At 40.5% G+C, this 23,620-nt stretch overlaps 1 protein-coding gene across 1 annotated transcript in view; it reads right to left on the reverse strand.

Moving 5' to 3' along the window:
• ARFGEF3 (ARFGEF family member 3) overlaps nt 1-23,620 on the reverse strand; it is a 202,376-nt gene that overhangs the window by 145,474 nt on the left and 33,282 nt on the right. Inside the window, exons 3-4 of the mRNA XM_033235321.1 lie at nt 4,858-4,939; nt 1,923-2,054 (exon numbers count right to left, since the gene is read on the reverse strand). Coding sequence (XP_033091212.1) covers nt 1,923-2,054; nt 4,858-4,939 — 214 coding nt within the window. The remainder of the gene's footprint in view (nt 1-1,922; nt 2,055-4,857; nt 4,940-23,620) is intronic.

Below are 23,620 nucleotides of genomic sequence, written 5' to 3' on the forward strand. Positions count from 1 at the left end.
ATTAACTAAAAGTATCAAGGTTTATAATGGTGTCATTGGAGAGTTCATTAAGGGAGGCTTTCCATGATTTCTGGTAGAGTTAACCTGTGTCAACTCCTATCTTCAGCAAGGCTAGCAGAAGGCATTGCTGGGCTGGATGGAATCAGAAAGCAAGTACAAGTTTTCAAAACAGGTGCTACTGTTGACATAACCACTAAACATTCTACTTGTGCATAGCTCCTAGAAGAATGGGTACTTCCTCATTTTAATTTTTAATACAAATTTCTGTATTCCACAGAAAACTATTCCTGGGAGAATTTCCAGAATAATATGTAATCTGACTTGCATCTCTTAGTATGACACCAAAGCTGACTCACCAGTATTTGGAGAACTAATAGTAGAAAAAAGATTCACAGATTGCACTTCGAAGTTACATAAGTGGTTAGCATGGCAGTTGGCCTTGCCTCTGTTTCAAGAGTGACCCAGAGGTAGTGGAGAAATAAAACAAAGCTGGAAGGGGTCACTCTGTGGTTCCTAAGAATGCACAGCTGCCAAACTTAAAGGATAAGACAAAACTGTACATTCCAGAATCAAAGAGAGTTAAAGATGAATGAGATCCTAAAGATCAGCTAGCTCAGGCATCATCAATGTTCATCGTATTTAAGAATCAGTTGGGATGCTAGTGAAAGCTGCACATTCCTAGTCCCATCCACTGAGATTCTGATTCAGCAGCAGGAGGCAGCAGTGGTACCAGTAGTGATACATAACATTTCTAAAGCACTTGCTTTGTGCCAGATACTGTGCTATGTTCTTTACAAATATCACCTTATTTAATTCTCAAAACAATCCTTTTGGGTGGGTACTACTATTGCCCCCATTTCACAGACAAGGAAATCAAGGTAGAGTGACTAAGACATCTGTCCAAGGACATTCTGGTAGGAAGTGGAAGAATAAGAGTTGAAACCCAGACAGGCTGGCTTCAGAGTTTGAGCTCTTAATCATCACCCTGAACTACCCACCAATGGGTTAGGGTGAGGCCCAGGACATCAAGAGAATGTCATGACTGCAGTCAATCTTTTCTGAATGAGAAACTGAAACCAGGAGTACCGCAGTCTCTAATCCAAGACAAAAATCCTTCAGTGCATTTCCAGGGAGAAATCCACCAGTGGATGACACCAACTATTCCTGAATATTCCTCAACATACACTCCTCGAGAGAGGAAAAGGACGGAATGCATTATTGAAAGCTTTCTTGTTGGTTCCTGCTGTGTTACCATGACCAAGGTGCTGTTATGGGGCAGAGTTTCTATCCTTTCTGCCCAACTCACCATTCACTCAGAGAATATGACACACTCTGTTCAGCATAAGGGACCCCCAATCATGGTGATTCTTAAAACAAAGGGAAAGCAGGTGGGAGAGATGCTATCCCTAGAAGGAAGGTGGTAATTGGAATGAGGGTGTTAAGTTTCATGTAACTTGAAGGAGAAAAAAAAAAAAAGATGTGATTCTGATATGCCTTCCAACTGTGGTCTTTCTCCCCCTAAACTGACCATTCTGAAATCTCAGTATATATCAAAACATTATTATTATTATTATTGCTTTGTTTTAACATATGAAAGCAGACAGACTACCCGGAATAATCAGATCTACTGCATGCTGGAACTACTCACATACATTCTCTTAATAGGTTACAAATATACTTTCTAATAGCCTTTAATGCAGAACGAGGCCAAAAATCTCACGGATTTATTGAAATTGTCCCTTTTTGATGTTAAACCACCAGGGTAATTTAGGGGGTCCATGAGCAAGAATAACAAGCATCCGTTCCGAATGAAAGACGAGCTAGCATGACCACAACGCAGATGCATTTTCAGATAACAAGTGCAGGGGATCTGAATGTGTTCCTGTCCCAATGACGCACACTGGTGGCCACGTCAAACCAACCTTCATCACTTCCACCTGCAGGTCCTCGTTGAGCGAAGGCGTCACTTTCACGGCATTCAGGATCTGATTGAGCAGCTGCTTCTCATCAGAGTCTGTTTCCATGGATACAAACCTCTCTTCCGACAGAAGCTTCTGTAAAGAGGCACAAGGCAGTGATCACAGATAGGCTCTCCCCTGCTGCCTTATTTGGTTGTATCTTATTATGGATTGATGATCAGTTTTCTTACCGGGGAGGCGTGTAACTGGAGGCCACTATGAAAGGACTTATGTATGCTATGTGCCAATAAAGAGAAAAATGCGGCCAAGGGCGGTGGCTCATGCCTGTAATCCCAGCACTTTGGGAGGCTGAGGCGGGTGGGTCACGAGGCCAGGGGTTCGAGATCAGCCTGGCCAACACGGTGAAACCCTGTCTCTACTAAAAACACAAAAATTAGCCAGGCGTGGTGGTGAGTGCCTGTAATCTCAGCTACTCAGGAGGCTGAGGCAGGAGAATTGCTTGAACCCGGGAGGCGGAGGTTGCGGTGAGCCAAGATCGTACCACTGCACTCCAGCCTGGGCGACAGAGCAAGACTCTGTCTCTAAAGAAAAGAAAAATGCATGCAACCCTGAGTAAATGGTTTTTGGCAAAGACCTTTTCCTGCTGTTGGACTATTCATTCTAAATTCCATCAAGTGAAACTCTAATGTGCCAGCCATATAAGGTATTTAGGTAGTGGGGATGGAGAATGATCATGCTAAGAGGAATCTAGCCCTACCCACTAGTCACACACACACACACACACACTTTCTAAATGTGGCTTCATCACAGGAAAGAAGGTCTTGTAGACAAGATCATTTTTCAGGTTTTTATCTTTTTACTTCCTAATGTGACCTGTCATTTATCCAGGAATTATTTAGGAATCCAGAAATCTTAATGTATTTCCCCATCAGAAAATGCATCCCCCCAAACCTCAACAAGAAGACATTCATTGTTATGAGGACTCCCAGGAGTCCACCTCGCAGGATAGGCTTTCTCTATCTCTTTCTCATTTTCATAAAATTATTTTCCAGATTGTACCAAAACCCACCTGCCCACAACTTCTACTCCTTCATCTTCCTCCAGAGACACACAGATTAAGCTTCTAAAAGATCTGAAACCAGCTATCAGGTCCACCCAAGTCTTGTCTTCTCCACACTAAACCTCCTCAGGCTCCTCCAAATGTTCTCTGCCAGATAAGGTTTCACTTGTGCTTAGAATGTGGCCTCAAGAGTGGTCTGATACTAACTAGTGATACATAATTTGGATCACATTCTCAGGTCAAATGAGCTTAGTTGGTTGTCACAGTACATTCTATGCCTGTGAAAGAGGCATAGAATTTCACCCTGAAACCCCTAATTCTCATTCACAAGGACTGCAATTAAGCTATTTTCCTCCATGCTGTCTTGGTGCAATTGATTTTTGAGGCCCCAGTATAGACCTTTATATTTATCCCTATTCAATTTGTTCTTTTCCAAAGGGGCTTCGAGTTGCAGCCTGTGAAGAACTTTGAGAATTCTGATTCGTCCAGTGTAATAACTCCCTCTTTTACCTTCACACCACTGAAGATCTTGAAAATAATATTTCAAGCATTTCTACTTAAGACTCCCTGAAATTTTGCCTATATTCTTTCAAAAGGACTTATTTTTTTTTCCAGAATCATGTGGTATACTCAGGAAAGCCCAGAATTAGAGTTTACATACAATTTATTTTTGTTTAAAGTGATAAAAACTGAGAAGCTCTAAAAATATGCCTAAAGTTAACAGGAGGTAGCGGGGGATGGTAAAAGGACGACTCACAGCCCACCAAGTTGCTTCAGTTAACACGATTCAGTAAGCCCTTGAAAACATGGCACTGCAACTTAGAATATTGCAGGGTTAAAGAAAAAAGGGAGAGAAGCTAAATGCAAAATCTACATAACATTCGAGAAAAAGGAACAAAAGTGGCAGATGAAAACAAATTCTCAACTATTTTTATGGTTGGCCCAATTACCTTGGAGAAAAGCAAAAGGTTTTTAATAACATTATTGACAATGTTTAAAAGATTCAAATACTGCTGTATATAAAAATATACATTATCTAATTCCCATCTGCTGGGGGAAAAAGAGCTGTTTTCTCAATATTTCATAAGTTTCCCAATACCTTCAAAGGTATTAGGAACTTCTCTGAACTAAAAAAGCTAACTATGAAGCAGTTTGCACTGACATAAAAAGACATATGACAAATGCCACCGTGGTTTATCCATGGCCACACTGAACAAACTCCTGCAGGCTTCAACGTCACAGCGCTTGTCTCTTAGAGGCCAACCACTTTAAAAAGTATGTGTATTTACATAGTCATCACCTTTTTACTATCAGAATTAGACCCATTATGTTTGGTGTAAAACACAAACCAAAAAAATGTATTCAAGCAAATGTGACTTTTCTTGTTAAACCAAATTTCTTTTTTCTTCCCAGTCTTGCTCTGGAAATAAAAGATAATAATCCACTCCTCAATCTAACTGTGGAATAAAAAACAAAACAAAATCTTTCCAGTTTACCATCAGTTTTTATTATATAGAACCATAGATGATGAAAGTATAAGATTTGAATTGGTATGAACTTGTGGTCTCTTTTTTGGGATCCTTTACTCTCCTGAAAGATGTCACACACACACACACAAAATCCCTATTTTTGTGGGCTTAGCTATGTCCACATGAATCAGTGTCTGATCACAAAGGTTCAATGAAATAATGCTGTGTACAGAGAAATTCTGGTGAATATAAGAAAATCCTGTTATTCTCTGTGGTTATTTCCTAGTTCAATCACATTTCTCTCTGAGTCTTTAAACAGCCAGTATTTAAAATGTTAACTATTTGCCCTTTCAATGCCAAAGTGGCCTGTCAATTTCTATCATCCCACTGCATTCAATCAAAGCCATACCTGCATCCCTGCCAATGCGTGTTGGGCCAGCTTCACATTCTTGGATTCCAAAGCCAACTGGAGAGGCAGCAGGCATTTCTCCCTGGCAAACGCAAAAATAAGGACAACATGTGAGCTCAATAAAGCTGGCAGTCAAGTGATGTAAGCCTTATGTACACCCACCCCCAAAGACCACTACACACACACAAACAAACTATAACCAATAATAAAAATGTACATGGGCTCAAGAGAAAACACAGCAAAGAAGCTGTGCAGAAATGATAGCCCATCAACCCCTTGCCTTCTTGGTACGGCTACAGGAAGAGCAAACACAAGGACTTTCACTAATTATTACCTGGTACACTCATTAGTACACAATGGGATCCCAGCCAGTCTGTGAACATGCTTTGTTCTTTCCCAAATTAACACCACTGCTCACACCAAGCACACCTGGGGGTGAACAACTCTAGGAGGCATCATTAAGTAGATTTCTACGACTTGCTTCTACCTCTTCATTACCTGGAGATTATATGCATCACCATCAGCACTCTGTCTCATCAATATATACCAAAATTCTATTAGTTTGTCCATTCCTCCCCAACTCAAAGGATTCAACAATAATTTATAAATTTAACATTTGCTCTATAATCTCCATCAAGTGGTAGATCTGAGTCTTGTGACAGGTTCTTAATGAACATGTTTCCAAGACAGAAATACAAATTAACCATCAATAGCACTGGCCAATAAGAGGTGCCTAGATGCAACATTATCTAGAGTCAGGGGAGAGATAAAAGAAGAAAAAAAAAGGAGAGCTATTTGGATATTTTAAAGCTTAGAAAAAAAAGGAGCTTAAAATATTTTAGGAATAAACCAAAAGACAAAAATATCTGTTAGAAGTATCTACTTTAAATAATTAAACAACAGACCAAGAATTTTAATCAACCCATTATTTCCCTATGGAGTTACACTAGCACAAAAGTGAAATGTGACTTCATTTTACCAGGTTTCTCTACCCCACTTAAACCAGAGCGGCCCCACTCTTATCTGTTTTATATTTTCAGCATAAACTGAAAGATACATTGATCTTTAGAGTGTGAAAGCTACCACATTAGACTATAGGATTTCATCGTTGGAGAAATAAGGGTTACTGTTGTAGAACACAATGAAATACAAAGTTCATTATAGCTCTGATTTCTCCCTGTCCACTCTGCAGCTCTGCTGCTTTTCCATGGAATCCTTCCATCAGCAGCTTCACAACCGATGAAGTGAGAGTCACACACTCCTCTAATATAATGCCAGCCACACAGACTACAAAAACAATCAGGAAAAATGTTTGCCTTCCTAATCCTCACCTTGTCCCTCAACAACCCAATGGTACAATATCCATTTTTATATGACAATTAACACTACAGCCATTTTTCATTAGATTCATCCTTTGACAGATGGATAAATTACCCAACTGTGTTACATCCAGTTGGGTGGCTGTAACTTTGTCACTGTTATTTTATTGTCAGTTTGTCACAATTACAAGACAAACACAGTGGTGCAGTCAATTAGTGCAGGAATAGCTGATTTTTTTTTTTCAATTTTGTTTCTTTTATTCAATGTTAACCAGTTTAAGAGCTTAGAAAAATTAAACGGAAGCATGAAGATAGAGTGAGAAGTAGCAACCAAGGGCAGATGGTATGCTAACAGAAGCAGCACAAAATTTCATCTGTAAACCCTTGAAACAATCAAATTTCCACCAGGATTAATCCACTGTGAAAGAACTTTCCACTTGAATTTGGAGTCAGATTGGCCAGTGAAAGAGCATAATAGCAGGGAAAAAGCATGAGGGTCCAAAAGTCTTACAGCCTAATAGTCCAGGGAAGAGGAAATATATCCTGTAGCTATGGGCTGAAAATGTACAAGTATTTACACATTACTCACCAAGGGCACCCAACAAGACTGGATGCCATGTCCAGCAGCAACAAGGACCCTTTTGGAAATCCTCAACCTGTTGACCCTTGGAAAGCAGCAATATGTTCGCCTATCTATATTACTCTGCCATCTGCAGTATTAGCCCTTGAAATCCTTATTCCACTCTCTCACCTGCTTATACATTCACACGACTGATACTGTTGACCTGAGCCAGGTTGCTGACAAATGCTAGGATTTCCAGGTTGCACCACCACCAGGGGCCATCACCACCATGCAAGCCATGGTCACCAAGCAGGACTGGTAGATGAAGGTGGTTCAACTAGGTTTTGGCTGAGTTGAAAAATATGAGTGGTTAGTAGAACGAACATGGGCTGTGGAATCACATACACGTGAATTCAAATGCTAAGCACTGATAAGTTTTGTAGTCTCAATCGAAATACTAAACTCTGTGGGTCTTAACTCCCTTATCCATAAAAAGGGCATTTTAAGACCAATCCTGCAGAGTTGGAGTACAATATATAGATAATATGTAGTATAACATATGTATCAGAGGTTGTCAAACTTTTTTGGTAAAGAGCCCCATAATAAATATTTTAGACCATGCACTCTAAATGGTCTCTGTCATAACTATTCAACTCTGCTAAAGCACAAAAGCAATCACAGACAATTAGTAAATCAATGAGTATGACTATGTTCCAATAAAACTTTATTTACAAAAACAGGCAAAAAGCCAGAGTTGGCTTACAGGCTGTAGTTTGTCCAGCACTGATATAGACAAAGTGCCCAACACAGATCATGATCTTCCGCATGCAGATCAAAAACAATTTTTTTTTTTTTGAGACGGAGTTTTGTTCCTGTTGCCCAGGTTGGAGTGCAATGGTGTGATCTCAGCTCTTTGCGATCTCTGCCTCCTGGGTTCAAGCGATTCTCCTGCCTCAGCCTCCCAAGTAGCTAGGATTACAGGTGCCCACCACCACACCCAACTAATTTTTTGTATTTTTAGTAGAGATGGGGTTTCACCATGTTGGCCAGGCTGGTCTTGAACTCCTGACCTCAGGTGATCCACCCACCTTGGCCTCCCAAAGTGCTGGGATTATAGGCGTGAGCCACCACACCTGGCCTCAAATCTTTTTATGTACCCAGAAAGATTTTGCACAGGACAGGGGCTAACTGTCCTGGGAAGGTCACAGGAGAGGCAAGCACAGCATCAAGATCTCCCTTAGAAAATGAATGCATTGCCTGGACACCGTGGCTCACACCTGTAATCCCAGCATTTTGGGAGTCCAAGGTGGGCGGATCACGAGGTCAAGCGATAGAGACCATCCTGGCCAACATGGTGAAACCCCGTCTCTACTAAAAACACAAAAAATCAGCTGGGCGTGGTGGCATGTGCCTGTAGTCCCAGCTACTCAGGAGGCTGAGGCAGGAGAATCACTTGAACGTGGGAGGCAGCGGTTGCAGTGAGCCAAGATCATGCCACTGTACTCCAGCCTGGCAGCAGAATGAGACTCCGTCTAAAAGAAAAGAAAAGAAATGTATTGGGGAAATATCACTATAGACAAAAATTTCATCTGGATATTAAACCAAAGCACTCCATCATTCAACCATTTATCCAATCATCATCCATTCAAACATTTGAGTGCCTCCTGTGTGCCAGGCAGCATGCTGAGAGCTAGGCAGGAATAGGTCACAACAGGTACCTGCTTTCATTAGTATTCATGGGACAAAGAGAGAAAAAAGAAAATTAGCACTTATTATTTATCTCATCTTAACTGTCACTACAACCTTCTTATCCTTATTGTAAATTTGAGAAAACTGAGGTTTGGAAAGGTTTTGTAGCCTGCCCAAGGCCACACAGTTAAAATTTGTTGCAGACAACTCAAACCCAAATTCATCTGACTCCCAAGACCAAGTTCCTTTCAACCTCTTTGGTCTCATAAGATCACAGCAAAACTAGAATCGATGTGCTTCTTAACCTGTTTTAGTTCTTAAACACACACACACACGCACACACTCACACACAAAATCTGGCAAAGGACCCTCTTCCTAGAGGAGGGTGCCTATCATTCCGTAATCCTCAGGTCCCCAAACCTCAATTCTACATGGATCCCAAGTTAGGAGTCTCTGTCCTTATGGTAAAGAACTCTGCTCAACATTCAAGGTCTGTATCAGAGAAAAGGGCAGTGTAACCTGGCTGGGGTTCTGCTAGGACGGCCTTTGAAGAGATGCTACACTGAGCGCTGGGTAGCTGTGTTTGTGTGTATATCTGTGTGTGTGTGTGTGTGTGTGTGTGTGTGTGTGTGTGTAGGTGTATGTGTAGGTTACTATGAACATTTTATAGTAAATAAAATTCTATTGTTGAAATTGAGGACCAATATTTTAAGAAAATGTCTACAATGTTAATAGTGCTATTTATTGCAAAGTAGTTGCTTCTGACCCTATCTTCAACAACAAAATAGATATTTACTTAAAATGAAATGCTTAAAAACAGGGTTTTTTGCTAGTAAATACTAGTAAGAACAAAAGTGTACCCACCAGTCTAATGCTTTTAAATAGCTAACAAAAATCAACATGAATGAGAACAATTTACTGTAGTAGTAGCACGGTTGGTAACAGGACCATAATAATCTGTATCCAAGGCCTCTCATCCCCTCAGACCCAGCAGCCCCTAGAGTAGTATCACAAGCCTCAGATCCTGACTTCAACTGGAAATGAACCCATGTGCAAAAGAAGGAAATTCATGGGGCATAACTAATTTTGCTGCTTGCTCTGTGATATCATAAAAACCCTCCTACTTTCATGTTTTTCTAAAAGTGATTTTAATGAAAGAGAAAACAGGCCTGTTAATTGGGACTCAGGATGAAATTTATAATGAAAATGCAACATGGCACACACTCAATCCCCTTTGCACACACTGTACTGGAATAAATCATCTTTTGATCTTTCTAGATGCTGCCTCATTGGGAAAAGGGCATGGCAAAAACCAACATTCGATTACATTAAGCGATTATTTTTAATGCAGAGGCACGTGCAAATTTATTCTTGCCTAATTAAATAAAGGCAGTGGCCCCAGGTTTCATGTCCTGACATGCCATTATTTCTTAAAGAAGAATAATTAGCAGTGCTGCATATGCATGAGGAAGGCATCATCCACACTGTGATGCTGCATCTGGTCATGAAGAAGAGACTGAACCTACTTCCTTAACTGCATTGTCATGGTTAACAGACCAGCTTTATTAGGCTGTCAGGTAACAATGGACAAAGAGAAATTAAAATAGGTGAACAAAGGAAGAGTTAGGATTTACCAATAATTATCTTTCAATACAAGCACAAACGTGAAGTTTAAAAAAATTGTTTGTAAGTTATTGGGGTACAGGTGGTATTTGGTTACAAGAGCAAGTTCTTTAGCGGTGATTTGTGAGATCCTGGTGCACCCAACACCCAAGCAGTATACACTGCACCATATTTGTTGTCTTTTATCCCTTGACCCCCTTCCACTCTTCCCTGCAAGTCCCCAAAGTCCATTCTATCATTCTTATGCCTTTGCATCGTCATAGCTTGGCTCCCACATATCAGTGAGAACATACGATGTTTGGTTTTCCATTCCTGAGTTACATCACTTAGAATAATAGTCTCCAGTCTCATCCAGGTCATTGCAAATGCTGTTAATTTATTCCTTTTATGGTTGAGTAGTATTCCATTGTATGTATGTATATATATACACACCACATTTTCTTTATCCACTCATTGATTAGTGGGCATTTGGGTTGGTTCCACCATTTTGCAATTGTGAATTGTGCTGCTATAAACATGTGTGTGCAAGTATCTTTTTCAAATAATGACTTCTTTTCCTCTGAGTAGATACTCAGTAGTGGGATTGCACGATAAAATGATAGTTCTACTTTTAGTTCCTCAAAGAATCTCCACACTGTTTTCCATAGTGGCTGTACGAGTTTACATTCCCACCAGCAGTGTAGAAGTGTTCCCTGATCACCACATCCACAAAAAACATCTACTGTTTTTTTATTTTTTGATTATGGCCATTCTTGCAGGAGTAAGGTGGTATTGCAATGTGGTTTTGATTTGCATTTCCTTGATCATTAGTGATGGTGAGCATTTTTTTCGTACGTTTGTCGGCCATTTGTATATCTTCTTTTGAGAACTGTCTATTCAAGTCCGTAGCCCACTTTTTCATGGGATTGCTTTTTTCTTACTGATTTGAGTTCACTGTAGATTCTGGATATTAGTCCTTTGTCAGATATATAGATTGTGAAGATTTTCTCCCACTCTGTGGGTTGTCTGTTTACTCTGCTGACAGTTCCTTTCGCCATGCAAAAGCACATTAGTTTAATCAGGTCTCAGCTATGTATCTTTGTTTTTATTGCATTTGCTTTTGGGTTTTTGGTCATGAAATCCTTGCCTAAGCCAATGTCTAGAAGGAGTTTTCCAATGTTATATTCTAGAATTTTAACAGTTTCAGGTCTTACATTTAAGTCCTTAATTCATCTTGAGCTGATTTTTGTATAAGGTGAGAGATGAGGATCCAGTTTCATTCTCCTATATGTGGCTAGCCAATTATCCCAGCATCATTTGTTGAAAAGGGTGTCCTTTCCCCACTATGTTTTTGTTTGCTTTGTTGAAGATCAGTTGGCTGTAAGTACTTGGGTTTATTTCTGGGTTCTCTATTCTGTTCCATTGGTCTATGTGCCTATTTTTATAGCAGTACCACACTGTTTTGGTTACTATGGCCTTATAGTATAGTTTGAAATCAGGTAGTGTGATGCCTCCAGATTTGTTCTTTTCACTTAGTCTTGCTTTGGCTATGCAGGCTCTTTTTTGGTTCCATATGAACTTTAAAATTGTTTCTTGTAACTCTGTGAAGAATGATGGTGGTGTTTTTATGGGGATTGTGTTGAATTTATAGATTGTTTTGGGCAGTATGGTCATGATCAAGTGGGTTTCATACCAGGGATGCAGGGATCGTTTAACATATGCAAATCAATAAATGTGAGACACCACATAAACAGAATTAAAAACAAAAATCACATGATCATCTCAATAGAGCAGAAAAAGCATTTGACAAAATCCAGCATCCCTTTATGATTAAAACCCTCAGCAAAATTGGCATACAGGGGACATACCTTAATATAATAAAAGCCATCTATGACAAACCCACAGCCAACATAATACTGAATAGGGAAATGTTGAAAGCATTCCCTCTGAGAACAGGAACAAGACAAGGATGCCCACTCTCACCACTCCTCTTCAATATAGTACTGAAAATCCTAGCTAGAGCTATCAGACAAGAGAAAGAAATAAAGGGCATCCAAATCAGTAAAGAGGAAGTCAAACTGTCCCTGTTTGCTGACGGTATGATCGTTTACCTTGAAAACCCTAGGCCGGGCGTGGTGGCTCAAGCCTGTAATCCCAGCACTTTGGGAGGCCGAGACGGGCGGATCACGAGGTCAGGAGATCGAGACCATCCTGGCTAACACGGTGAAACCCCGTCTCTACTAAAAAATACAAAAAACTAGCCGGGCGAGGTGGCGGGCGCCTGTAGTCCCAGCTACTAGGAGGCTGAGGCAGGAGAAAGGCATGAACCCGGGAGGCGGAGCTTGCAGTGAGCTGAGAACCGGCCACTGCACTCCAGCCCGGGCGACAGAGCGAGACTCCGTCTCAAAAAAAAAAAAAAAAAAAGAAAACCCTAAGGACTCCTCCAGAAAGCTCCTAGAACTAATAAAAGAATTCAGCAAAGTTTCCGAATACAAGATTAATGTACACAAATCAGTAGTTCTTCTACGCACCAACAGCAACCAAGTGGAGAATCAAATCAAGAACTCAATCCTTTTTAAAATAGCTGCAAAAAATAAGGCACTTAGGAATACCCAACAAAGGAGTTGAAAGACCTCTACAAGCAAAACTACAAAACACTACTGAAAGAAATCACAGATGACACAAACAAATGGAAACACATCCCATGCTCATGGATGGGTAGAATCAATAAAGGGAAAACGTGAACTTTAAGTAACCCCAAATACATTCCTGAATGGTAGGCTGATTCCTCTTTGATGCTCTGGGTGAGAAGAGGTATGAAGATATCTTACATTTCTGAGGTCTGCTTATACTCTAAAATTATAGGATTCTGTGATCTAAGCCATTTATCAAATAACTGTCTGAATTTCTTCACATCATAATCACAGCTCTGGTTGAAATGGCTTAGATGTGGCTTACAAAGTAACATGCTACACATGTTCCTATTTACTATTCATTTATAACTTTTGGAGGTAGACATTTAATTGTCAACCAAACTGAAACTAAGAGAGATTAGGTTACTTGTCCAAGGTTATATGTTTGCAAATGACAGAGCAAGATTCAGACTTAGATCATCTCTTTTCTTTTTTAAAAATATTAAATAGACACAGGTTTCACTATGTTGCCCAGGCTGGTCTCAAACTCCTGGCCTCAAATGATCCTCCCACCTCAGCCTTCCAAAGTGCTGGGATTACAAGCATGGGCTGTAGTGCCTAGGCTAGACCATTTGTTTTGAAAATCTATGTCCTCAAACCTATGCCATAACGTCTATGAGAACAGCCAGCTCCCACCAACTATGTGTAAGGCACACTGCTTTAAAGTGGTAATTTAAAGTTCCACTATGTTAAGAATGGGGACAGGCATCAAAGAAATAATGTGAACTCTCTTATTTCGAGTGGTAATTCATGAAGCAATGCATTATGTTGACAGTTGGTATGTAATTAGGAGAAGGTGTAGGCAGTTTGGAAATGTGGAAAAAATTTGGCTTTGGAACTAGCTGCTGAGTTCAAGCCACACAGCCAGCACCTTTCCTGATAGTCATGCCATTTCCTAATTTGCATACGAAAGATTTCTACCCTCACTGTTGTGACATTCGGGTTGTTATTATTCATGTTAATGAATATGCGTCCTTTACATTTAAACAGTTTACACCTACATTGATTGATTTTCATTGATTAAGCTTTTGTCACGGCCAATTCCATTGGCCCAACTGGAACTAAATTGGTTCCTTAATTGATTTTCTCTACAGTGCAGTTAAAATATATTTCTATTTCATTTCTATTTTAATGAAATTATTTTTATCACTAGCAATCCTTTTCTATTTCAAAACAAAGTTTGGATTCACCCATCAGGCACTGTTTCAGGCCCTAGGGATATAGCTGTGAACATAAAATCCCTTTTCTCCTGCAGGCTTTCAAGATTTTTAGCAAGTCTATCACAATTATTAAGCTGAGCATATGAAACTGGCATTTATATAGGTCAGAAGAGGTTGAATATTGGCAATTTCATATGATTCAATCTAGTAGAAATAATTCTAAATAACATAAAATGGTTATGCCTACACTTTACCTCAAGATATCAACTTTTATTGTCCATGATTTTCTTACAAAAAGCACACATGTATATGAGAAAAATCTAAACAAGCAGAATAAAAAACAAACATTAATATATAGCAATGCAAATCAATTAGAGCATTATTCAAGAAAGAGCTCAGCTGAATGTCAGCAGTGGGTATTTCCAGATAGTGGCATGGGAGAATTTTTTCTTTTTTTATACTTTCCATTTGTACCAATTTAATATAATAACTCTAGAGTATACTTGCGTAATCTAAAGAAAATACTCTTTAAGCTTGACTGATGTAAGGAGAGTGGCAGTTGAGTCACGGAAGTGCCATTATTAAAACCTCCAGCATGCCAGTCACCGTGCTAAGAGCTCACGCATTTGATCCCAATAACTCTCGCAACCACTCAATAAGTAGGGACAAATACAGTCATGTGCCGCATGATGGTGTTTCCATCAATGACAGACCACGGTGGTCCCATAATCACCTGGGAAGTTTCCTATCACAGCTGACCTAACATCATGCAACACTATACTCACATGTTTGTGATGATGCCAGTGTAAACAAATCAACTGTGCCGCCAGTTGTATAAAAGCATAGCACATACAATTAGGTACAGTACATCACACTTGATAATAATAAACAACCATGTTACTCGTTTATATATTTTCTATATTTTTATCATTATTTTAGAGCATACTCCTTCCACTTACAAATAAAAAAGTTAACCATAAAATGGTCTCAGGCAGGTCCTTCCGGAGGTATTCCAGAAAAAGGCATTGGTATCATAGGAGATGACAGCTCCTGATCCTGAAGACCTTCCAGTGGGACAAGATGTGGAGGTGGAAGATAGTGACATTGATGATCCTGACCCTGTGTAGGTCTAGGCTAATGTTGGTTTGTGTCTTAGTTCTTAACAAAAAGTTTAAAAATTAAAAAATAAATTAAAGCTTAAAGGCTGCGCGTGGTAGCTCATGCCTGTAATCCCAGCACTTTGGGAAGCTGAGGCAGGTGCATCACCTGAGATCAGGAGTTCAAGACCAGCCTGACCAACATGGAGAAACCCCATCTCTACTAAAAATACAAAATTAGCCGGGTACGTGGTGGTGCATGCCGGTAATTCCAGCTACTTGGGAGGCTGAGGCAGGAGAATCATTTGAACCCAGGAGGCAAAGGTTGCGGTGAGCTGAGATCATACCACTGCACTCCAGCCTGGGCAACAAGAGGAAAACTCCATTTCAAAAAAATAAAAAAAATAAATAAAAGTAAAATAAAACTTATAAAATAAGGATATAAAGTATTTTTATACAACTGACAATCTGTGTCTTAAGCAAAGTGTTACTTCAAAGAATCAAAAAGTTAAAAAATTTAACAGTTTATAAGATAAAAAAGTCACAGTAAGCCAAAGTTAACTTATTATTGAAGAAAGAACATTTAAAAAATAAATTTAGCGTAGCCTAAGTGTACAGTGTTTATAAAGGCTACAGCAGTGTACAGTAATGTCCTCGGCATTCCAATTCACTCACCACGCTCTCTCTCAGTGACTCACCCAGAGCAACGTCCAGTCCTGCAAACTCCGTTCATGGTAAGTGCCCTATACAGGTGCACCATTTTTTATCTTCCATATCTCATTTTTACTGCACCTTTTCTATGTTTAGTTACACAAACACTTTCCATTGTATTACAACTGCCTACAGTATTCACACAGTAACATGCTGCACAGCCTGCCTGGGAGCAACAGGCCTATAGCCTAGGTGTATGGTAGACTGTACACCTAGGTTTCTGTATGAACACTCTATGGGGTTTGTATAATAATGAACTTGCCTAATGACACATTTCTTAGGACCTATCCCCATTATTAAGCCATGCATGACTGTATTATTGGCATTTACTGATGAGGGATGGAGGGGAAGAGAAAAAAATCACTCCTGGACAAGAGGTAGGGCAGGCAATGGACCCCTGAGCTCATGCCTCGGCACATGAGACCTTAATGGTTACCATTTGTCAATCTCAAACTACATTCCAAGAACGAGGTTAAACATTTTACATACAGTAAGCCAGTAAAGATTTTTTTTTTTTACCAAGACACTCCTTTCTTTCTGTCCATTGTTAATCCATTTTAACATTTCCTCACATTATCTCCTACATGTCCATTTTACAACTTCCCGCTGTGAAATGCTATAAGCTGCTCCTCACCCCCACAGACACACTTAGTTCCTCACTGAGCCACTTCTTATGGCACTATGGAAAATGTCTGCTCTTTAACGTTTTCATAAGAAGCACTTTGTCAATATATATAAAGAAATTAAAATATTGGTATGCCTTTAACTAGGGTTTCTTCTGCTAGGAGCCTTTTCTAAGAAAATAATCATAGATGTTGAAAACTTTGCTGTTTTCTATGCAAAGATGTTTACTGTATCTTTATGTATAATGTAACTGAGGTTAAAGAAATCATGGTACATCTATAGAATGGAATAATACATAATCACTAAAAGTATTCTAAAGTTTTTTTTGACACAGGAAAATACTTTGAAAATGTTACACAAAAATATGAAACTATCATGCAGATTATATACCATACATGGTTGTCCTCTTGAATAAAAACTTGCACACACATACAGCGCAGGCAGAGGAGGGAGGGAGAGATTGGAAAGAACTTGCCCCCCAACACTTTGCCTTTTGGGAATGTGGATGATTTTGGTTTTATTATTTACATGTTTCTACATTTTAAAGATCTTCAAGAATAAAACATGTTATCTTTAGAATTAGGGAAAAGGTGGCCAGGTGCAGTGGCTCACACCTGCAATCCCAGCACTTTGGGAGGTCGAGGAGGGCAGATCATCTGAGGTCAGGAGTTCAAGACCAGCCTGGTCAACATGGTGAGACCCCCCCCCCCCATCTCTACTAAAAATAGAAAAATTAGCTGGGTGCGGTGGCACACACCTATAGTCCCAGCTACTCAGGAGGCTGAGGCAGGAGCATTGCTTGAACCTGGGAGGCAGAGGTTGCAGTGAGCTGAGATCGCACCACTGCACTCCAGCCTGGGAGACAGAGCGAGACTCCATCTCAAAAAAAAAAGATTTAGGGAAAACATGAAGTTAGCCTGAGCCTACAAGTACATACACATGCTCTCCCTTTCCTTCAAAGCTTTATGGCCTGAACACTGAATGCCTGTTTCCCTTAATGGCCTCAATGTCATCCTTCCTGAATTCGCTGTGCTAACTTCATCTCCTCTATCCAGTCACCACCCTTTCCAATTTATCAATAACTGAGCCATATTCCTGGAATAGCTTCTCTTTTTCTTCCCCCTAAAGAAATGTCCATACCATCTTTCAAACATTTCCTGAATGTTTCAAACATTTCCTCTCCCTAAAGCCTTCTTGACTGAAGTGATCCTAAAATACAGTTACCTTAGCCAAATATGTCATTTAAAATCAGTCTACTTAACCTTGCTTCTTCCTTTCTGTGACATGTTTTCCTACAATCAAGCTTTCAGCCTTAGAGTGTGGATATACTGACAGCATGAAACATGCCTATGGAAATTGCTCTGCCCTGCCCTGGATCACAGAACACATGCATTTTGTTACTTAATGATTTTTTTCATGATGAAAATGCTCCAGCTGGCAATTCAGAGTTAGCACTCTGCTCGGAATCTCCAGCAGGAGAAGCACCCTTCCGCCAAGGAGTGGCAAATGCAAACAACAGCAGCAGCAGGTTCCTAACACAAACACTTGAATTTTATGGAACAAGAGAAAAGTAGTGGGAAAAAAAATTTTTTTTTTTTTCTTGGCAGAGTCTTGCTCTGTCACCCAGGCTGGAGTGCAGTGGCGTGATCTCGGCTCACTGCAACCTCTGCCTCCCAGGTTTAAGAGATTCTCCTGTCTCAGCCTCCTGAGTAGCTGGGATTACAGGCACCCACCACCACGCCTGGCTAATTTTTGTATTTTTAGTAGAGACAGGGTTTCACCATGTTGTCCAGGCTGGTCTTGAACTCCTGACCTTACGTGATCCACCCACTTCCAAAAATGCTGGGATTACAGGCATGAGCCACCACATCCGGCCCCATCATTATTTTAATATGCTGATAACCTTTGCAACTGTAGAGTTACCTCTTTAAAAAATGACAACTCTATGGCATAAATATCTTTCAGAAACGTCTACACAACAAAAGACAGGTAACTTAAAAGCAAAACAAAACTAATAATTTTGAGAAAAAAAGACTGACTTCATATTCTCTTTGAGACTCACTGGCCTATTAAAGCTCACAAATAATGTGTAAATAGATGTATTATAATTTCTTATAAATTAAGTGCCATGACTGCAAAATGGTCAACTAAAGTAACAGTTTTCCAGGAAATAAAAATTTCCAGGTATGGTGTCAAAATGCCTTATGAAACCAGTCCATTACCAGTTAACACAACAGTCAGAACTAAAATTGGCATTCCTAAATGACTAATAATCCATTTGTGAGACGTACATAGGAGTTTTAGTAACAAATAGAGCATTTAGTTAATAAATATTTATTTAGCCTACTACCTGTCTAGGCACTGTGGGAAATGTTAGGCACATAACGATGAAAGACATGCGGTTCTTGCCTACATGGAACCCATAGTCTAGAGGAGGTAACAGACATGTGATAATATGGAAACATAGGTACAAGGCAATAAACACTTGTATGAAGGTATACACAACCAACTATAGAAGTATAATGAGAGTGGGAGAGATTTTGTCTAGAAAAATGCAAGTGTCTTCATAAAAAGGTGATACTCATTAGGCCTTGAACTGTAGGAGACAGAATGGAACTTTGTCAGCCCAGTGAAGAAGAGGAAAAGGACGTTCCCAGCTGAGACTGTAAATGCAAAGGTACAGAGTGGGTTCCTGGAGCAGCCAAAGTCCCATTGTGACCTGATGAGGAGGTCACGGTGAGAAGACTGGTGTGAAATGATTTCACAAGGGAGCTTTGAGTCAGCTTTGGAGGGTCTTGAATACCATTCGGAGAAACTGACCTTCAGCCAGTTGAAAATGAGGAACTAATGAAAGATTTTTAATCAAAGGAATAATGTAATCTTAGACATTTTCTACCAAATGGAACTCTGGTTACAATGTAAAAAATGAATAGAAAACAGACTATCATTAAAAAAAAAAAAAAAGTTTGGAGTCAAAGTACTCTTGGTCAAATTCAGGCCCTGACAATGGCAACCTGTGTGCTAAGCATTTCACCTCTTCAACCCTTACTTTCTTAATCTAAAAACATGGAACTAATATTACCTACCTCAAGCAGTGTTAGAATGATCTGATAAGAAGCTATGTTAGTCAAAGTCCTGACTGCCCAGAGCTAGCCTAACATTTATAGTGCTCTGGAGGGCCCCAGCTCCGTCTTATCCCGCAAGGGGTCTCAAACAGCAACATGGACACCTCAACCTGCAGACCAATCCCAATCCACAATCACTGCAGGTAACTGCTTCATGGCCAGCCCTTAGGCCTAGGGATGCATACACTTGTGGCACCATTTGCCTCCTGAAAGATAGAGCCAGGGAAGAGACCTCATAGCTGAGTTTTTGTTTGGTTGGTTTCTTTTCGGAGACAGAGTTTTTCCTTTGCTGCCCAGGCTGGAGTGCAATGGTGCGATCTGGGCTCACTGCAACCTCCACCTCCCAGGTTCAAGCTATTCTCCTGCCTCAGCCTCCCAAGTAGCTGGGATTACAGGCGCCTGCCACCACACTTGGCAAATTTTTGTATTTTTAGTAGAGATGAGGTTTTGTCATGTTAGCCAGGCTGGTCTTGAACCCCTGACTTCAGGTGATCCACCTGCCTTGGCCTCCCAAAGTGCTAGAATTACAGATGTGAACCACCTTGTCTGGCCCCAACAGCTGATTTCTGTAAGGAGGCTCAACACAGACGGAGCAGGGAATTCTGAAGTCTTTAGTACCAGAGAGAAAAGGGCAGGCTTTGGGTGGGAACAATTCCATTGTCCTAAGGAGACTGAAAATAAAGCCTGTACAACATAGGTCCAAGGCAGGGTCCTGCCTCACCTAGGTCTCAGGGTAGCACTGACAGTATCTAGCACATTGTAGACGCTCAACACATGCTTGTGATTATGGTGCTCTTTCTGATTATCACAGTTGCCTTATGATAACTTCATTGTTGTCATCATTATTAACCAGAGGCAGGAGAGCCTGGAGGAAGGGCTCCACTCTAATAGAAGGACTCAGTGCTGAAAGTGCATTTAGGTGTCTGCATTCAGGAACAGAAAAAAGGAAAAAGAACCTACAGACAGCATGCAAATGAAGTAGAGAAGCCTGCCTGAAAGAACAGTTTTGGGGAAGTAAGTGGGAAAGATAGCAGCTATATTTTGGATATTTAGAGTTCAAAGTGCCTTTGGGCATCTAAATGCTAATACATAGCAAATTGGATGTACTAGCCTGGAGCCAAGGAAAAATTTAGAAGTTATCAATCTATAAGTAGTAGCCAAAAACTTGGAAGTGGATGAAACTTCCAAGGAAATGCACAAGGTGCAGAACAGAAGGATAGAGCTCTGAGAAATCCCCCCAGCCAGTGAGTAGAGAGAATTAATGATGCTGGCAAAGAAGTAGTAGTCAGAAGAGGCTGTGATGCTCAGGAAGATGCCAGAAGGAAGGCTGTCCCTCTAAGATATGCCCATTTAGTACCAGTACCCTCTAGTCATTGACTGCCCACTCTGTGCCAGGCATTCTGACTTGGTGTACATTATCTCATTTAATCTGATCATTAACACACTATGTGATATATACTTATTTCCATGTTACCAATGAGCAGATAGGCTCAGAGATGGTAAGTAACTTGTCCCATGTCACCTAACTACTATGAATTATCAGTTCCCACTAGAAACCTAACTCTACTGTGAAAGTTAGAAAAAACTAGGCACACTTTGGTCACTGCTCAAGAGGAGGTGGCGTGGAAAGGATGAGAAGTGATATGAGCTGAGAACTTTCTCAGTGAGTTAGCTCATTTAATCCTCACAGGAATTGGGGCAGTGGCCATTATCCTGTCCATTTCACAGTCCAAGACACGAAGCTCCCGGAGTCATGGATCCACGGACAGAGTTGGTAAATGGATGAGTCCAGACTCAAATATAAGGATTATAGGACACAAAAGCCTACACCATTTCCATAGCAACGTGTTCTCCCTCCACCACAGGGAGCAAAGGCTAAAGGGGAAAAAGAAAGGACCCCGCAACACGGAAACAAGCACCAGCATCCCTGCAGATTAACCAAAGTACTGAAAAGGTTTAATCTTCCAGTTTTCCTATGCTCTTCCCACAAACCACCCAGCACATGGCACCAATGCAATAATCCCCACTTCTCCCAGGAAACACAGAACTGAGAACTGTTTCTGTTCAAATCGCATACTCAGCTATAAAATGGGCAGGCATGTGGGCTCCAGAAGATAGAAAAATCTGTACCTTTCACTCTTTGACATTTTATCTACAGTGATAAAACTTTCAGCATTACACCATTAAATTTAGCCTCAGATATAGTAAAAAGCTAAGCATCAGACTAGTTTAAATACATGGAAAGACCAAAGACATTACCTCAAAGCTTCATCTCTGGTGCCGAGACCAACTGTACCATTGAAGGCTCAGAATTACATGCTCATCAAACACACGCTTGGCACTGTTAAGCCTCATGTCCACTTGACACATCCATCCATCCTTCCAAATGCCACCCTGCTCCACACTTCTGCTTGCCCTGTTAGCATTCCCAGAGCCCCTCCTGGCAAGGTTAGTGCTTCCTCCATCCCATGACACAGGGTATGGTAGCTGGTTACATATAGGTGGTGTTATTAATATCATTAAATAACTGTGGGGGAACACGTTTATCCTGCTTGGTTCACAATCAACCAGCAACAAACATCCTTGTGAAATCCTCTACCAAGCAAGCAAACTGCCTTTCTAGTATCATGATGGCATACTACACTTTTTACTATTTTTTGTTTGTTTGTTTTGAGACAGGATTGTTCTGTTGCCCAGGCTAGAGCGCAGTGGCTCAAACATGGTTCACTGCAGCTTCAACCTCCCAGGCTCAAGTGATCCTCCCACCTTAGTCTCCCAGGTACCTGAGACTACAGGGATGTGCCACCATGGCTGGCTAATTTTTTAAAAAGTTATTTGTAGAGACGAGATTTTTGCCATGTTGCCCGGCTGGTCTCGAACCCCTGGACTCAAGTGATCCTCCCTCCTCGTCCTCCTAAAGTGCTGAGATTACAGGCATGAGTCACCATTCCCAGCCACATACATTTTAAAAACTGAGACCATAGCTTCAAAAAGAAGATTTCTAGTATTTCATGTTAATTTTCAACCAATTGTTAAAATCATTCCTACAATAAAGGAGACAGTAAAATGACCTTCCTTCCTGCCATGGCACATCAATTTGATGGAATTTTAATGGCTTTAAAATGTTTTTAAAGAACACTTAACGACATTGGAAAAACGTGTTTGATATATTAAGTGAAAATAGCAAGCTTCAAAATATTACATACCATATATCCTAATTTCATTGTATACTCTCAGAAGAAAATAAACCAAATATTAAGATTCATCTTTAGGTCATATGACTTTTGCACCCAGCAGTCACAGGTTAGAGTTTAGATTTTAACCGTTGTTACTGGGTACTCCTGGGCAAGTTATCCTCACAAAGCCTGAATCTCCTCTCTATAAAGTAGGGATGTCGTAAAACCTTCTGCATGGTTCCAGTGACATGATCTGTCAATACTTATGTTTCCTAGGATTTTGAATTTTCTACACTGAGAACTTACTCAGTTCACACCCTGACATTACCTTTTTTCACAAGTGTGTCAACTGTGTATTCTCTTACTTTCTAAATCATTTAAAACAGGTGTTTCCATAGGTCAGCCTGAAACCTTTTTACCTGTTGAAATTATAGCTCCTGTCCTCTGCTAAAAGCTTTGCAGTACCTTCTCCATAGGCATCGAACATCGCTTTCATGCATCCATGTATGAGATAACTCCCCTTAAGTAATTCATTTTGGCAGCAAGCATCAGGCAGAAAACAATGAGGTTAAATTTTATTTTCCCATAAATAGCAACTTCTCCCAGCAGTAATACGTTTGTGGTATTTCAACTACTGAACATCCCCATCGATCCTGTACTGCAAGCACTCTTTAAAAATAGGCCTTGGGCAGAAGCCAAAACGGCTGGGTGGGTTCCTTACTAGCTGCCTGCTTTAAACATATCACAGACCCTATCCCTCCCTCTACCAGCCTGCAGGTCAGCTGACGAAGATCTACATTAACCTGCCCAACAAGTAGCCTCAGGTCTGGCACTATGTGATGTGAAGACAAGACTGTTTCTCAGGATAAATGTTGTGTTAAAGGTTGGGTTTCTGTGTGGGCACAACAGGTGCCCTTCAGCCTGTCTGTAACTGCCTTATAGCCTAGTCACCCCGAAGGCAGCTGTATGTATAGCAATACGTTGGCAATGGGCTGCTTTACTGCA

The sequence above is a fragment of the Trachypithecus francoisi genome, unplaced genomic scaffold (genome assembly GCF_009764315.1).
Source record: "Trachypithecus francoisi isolate TF-2019V2 unplaced genomic scaffold, Tfra_2.0 Lachesis_group15, whole genome shotgun sequence".
Lineage (NCBI taxonomy): Eukaryota > Metazoa > Chordata > Mammalia > Primates > Cercopithecidae > Trachypithecus > Trachypithecus francoisi.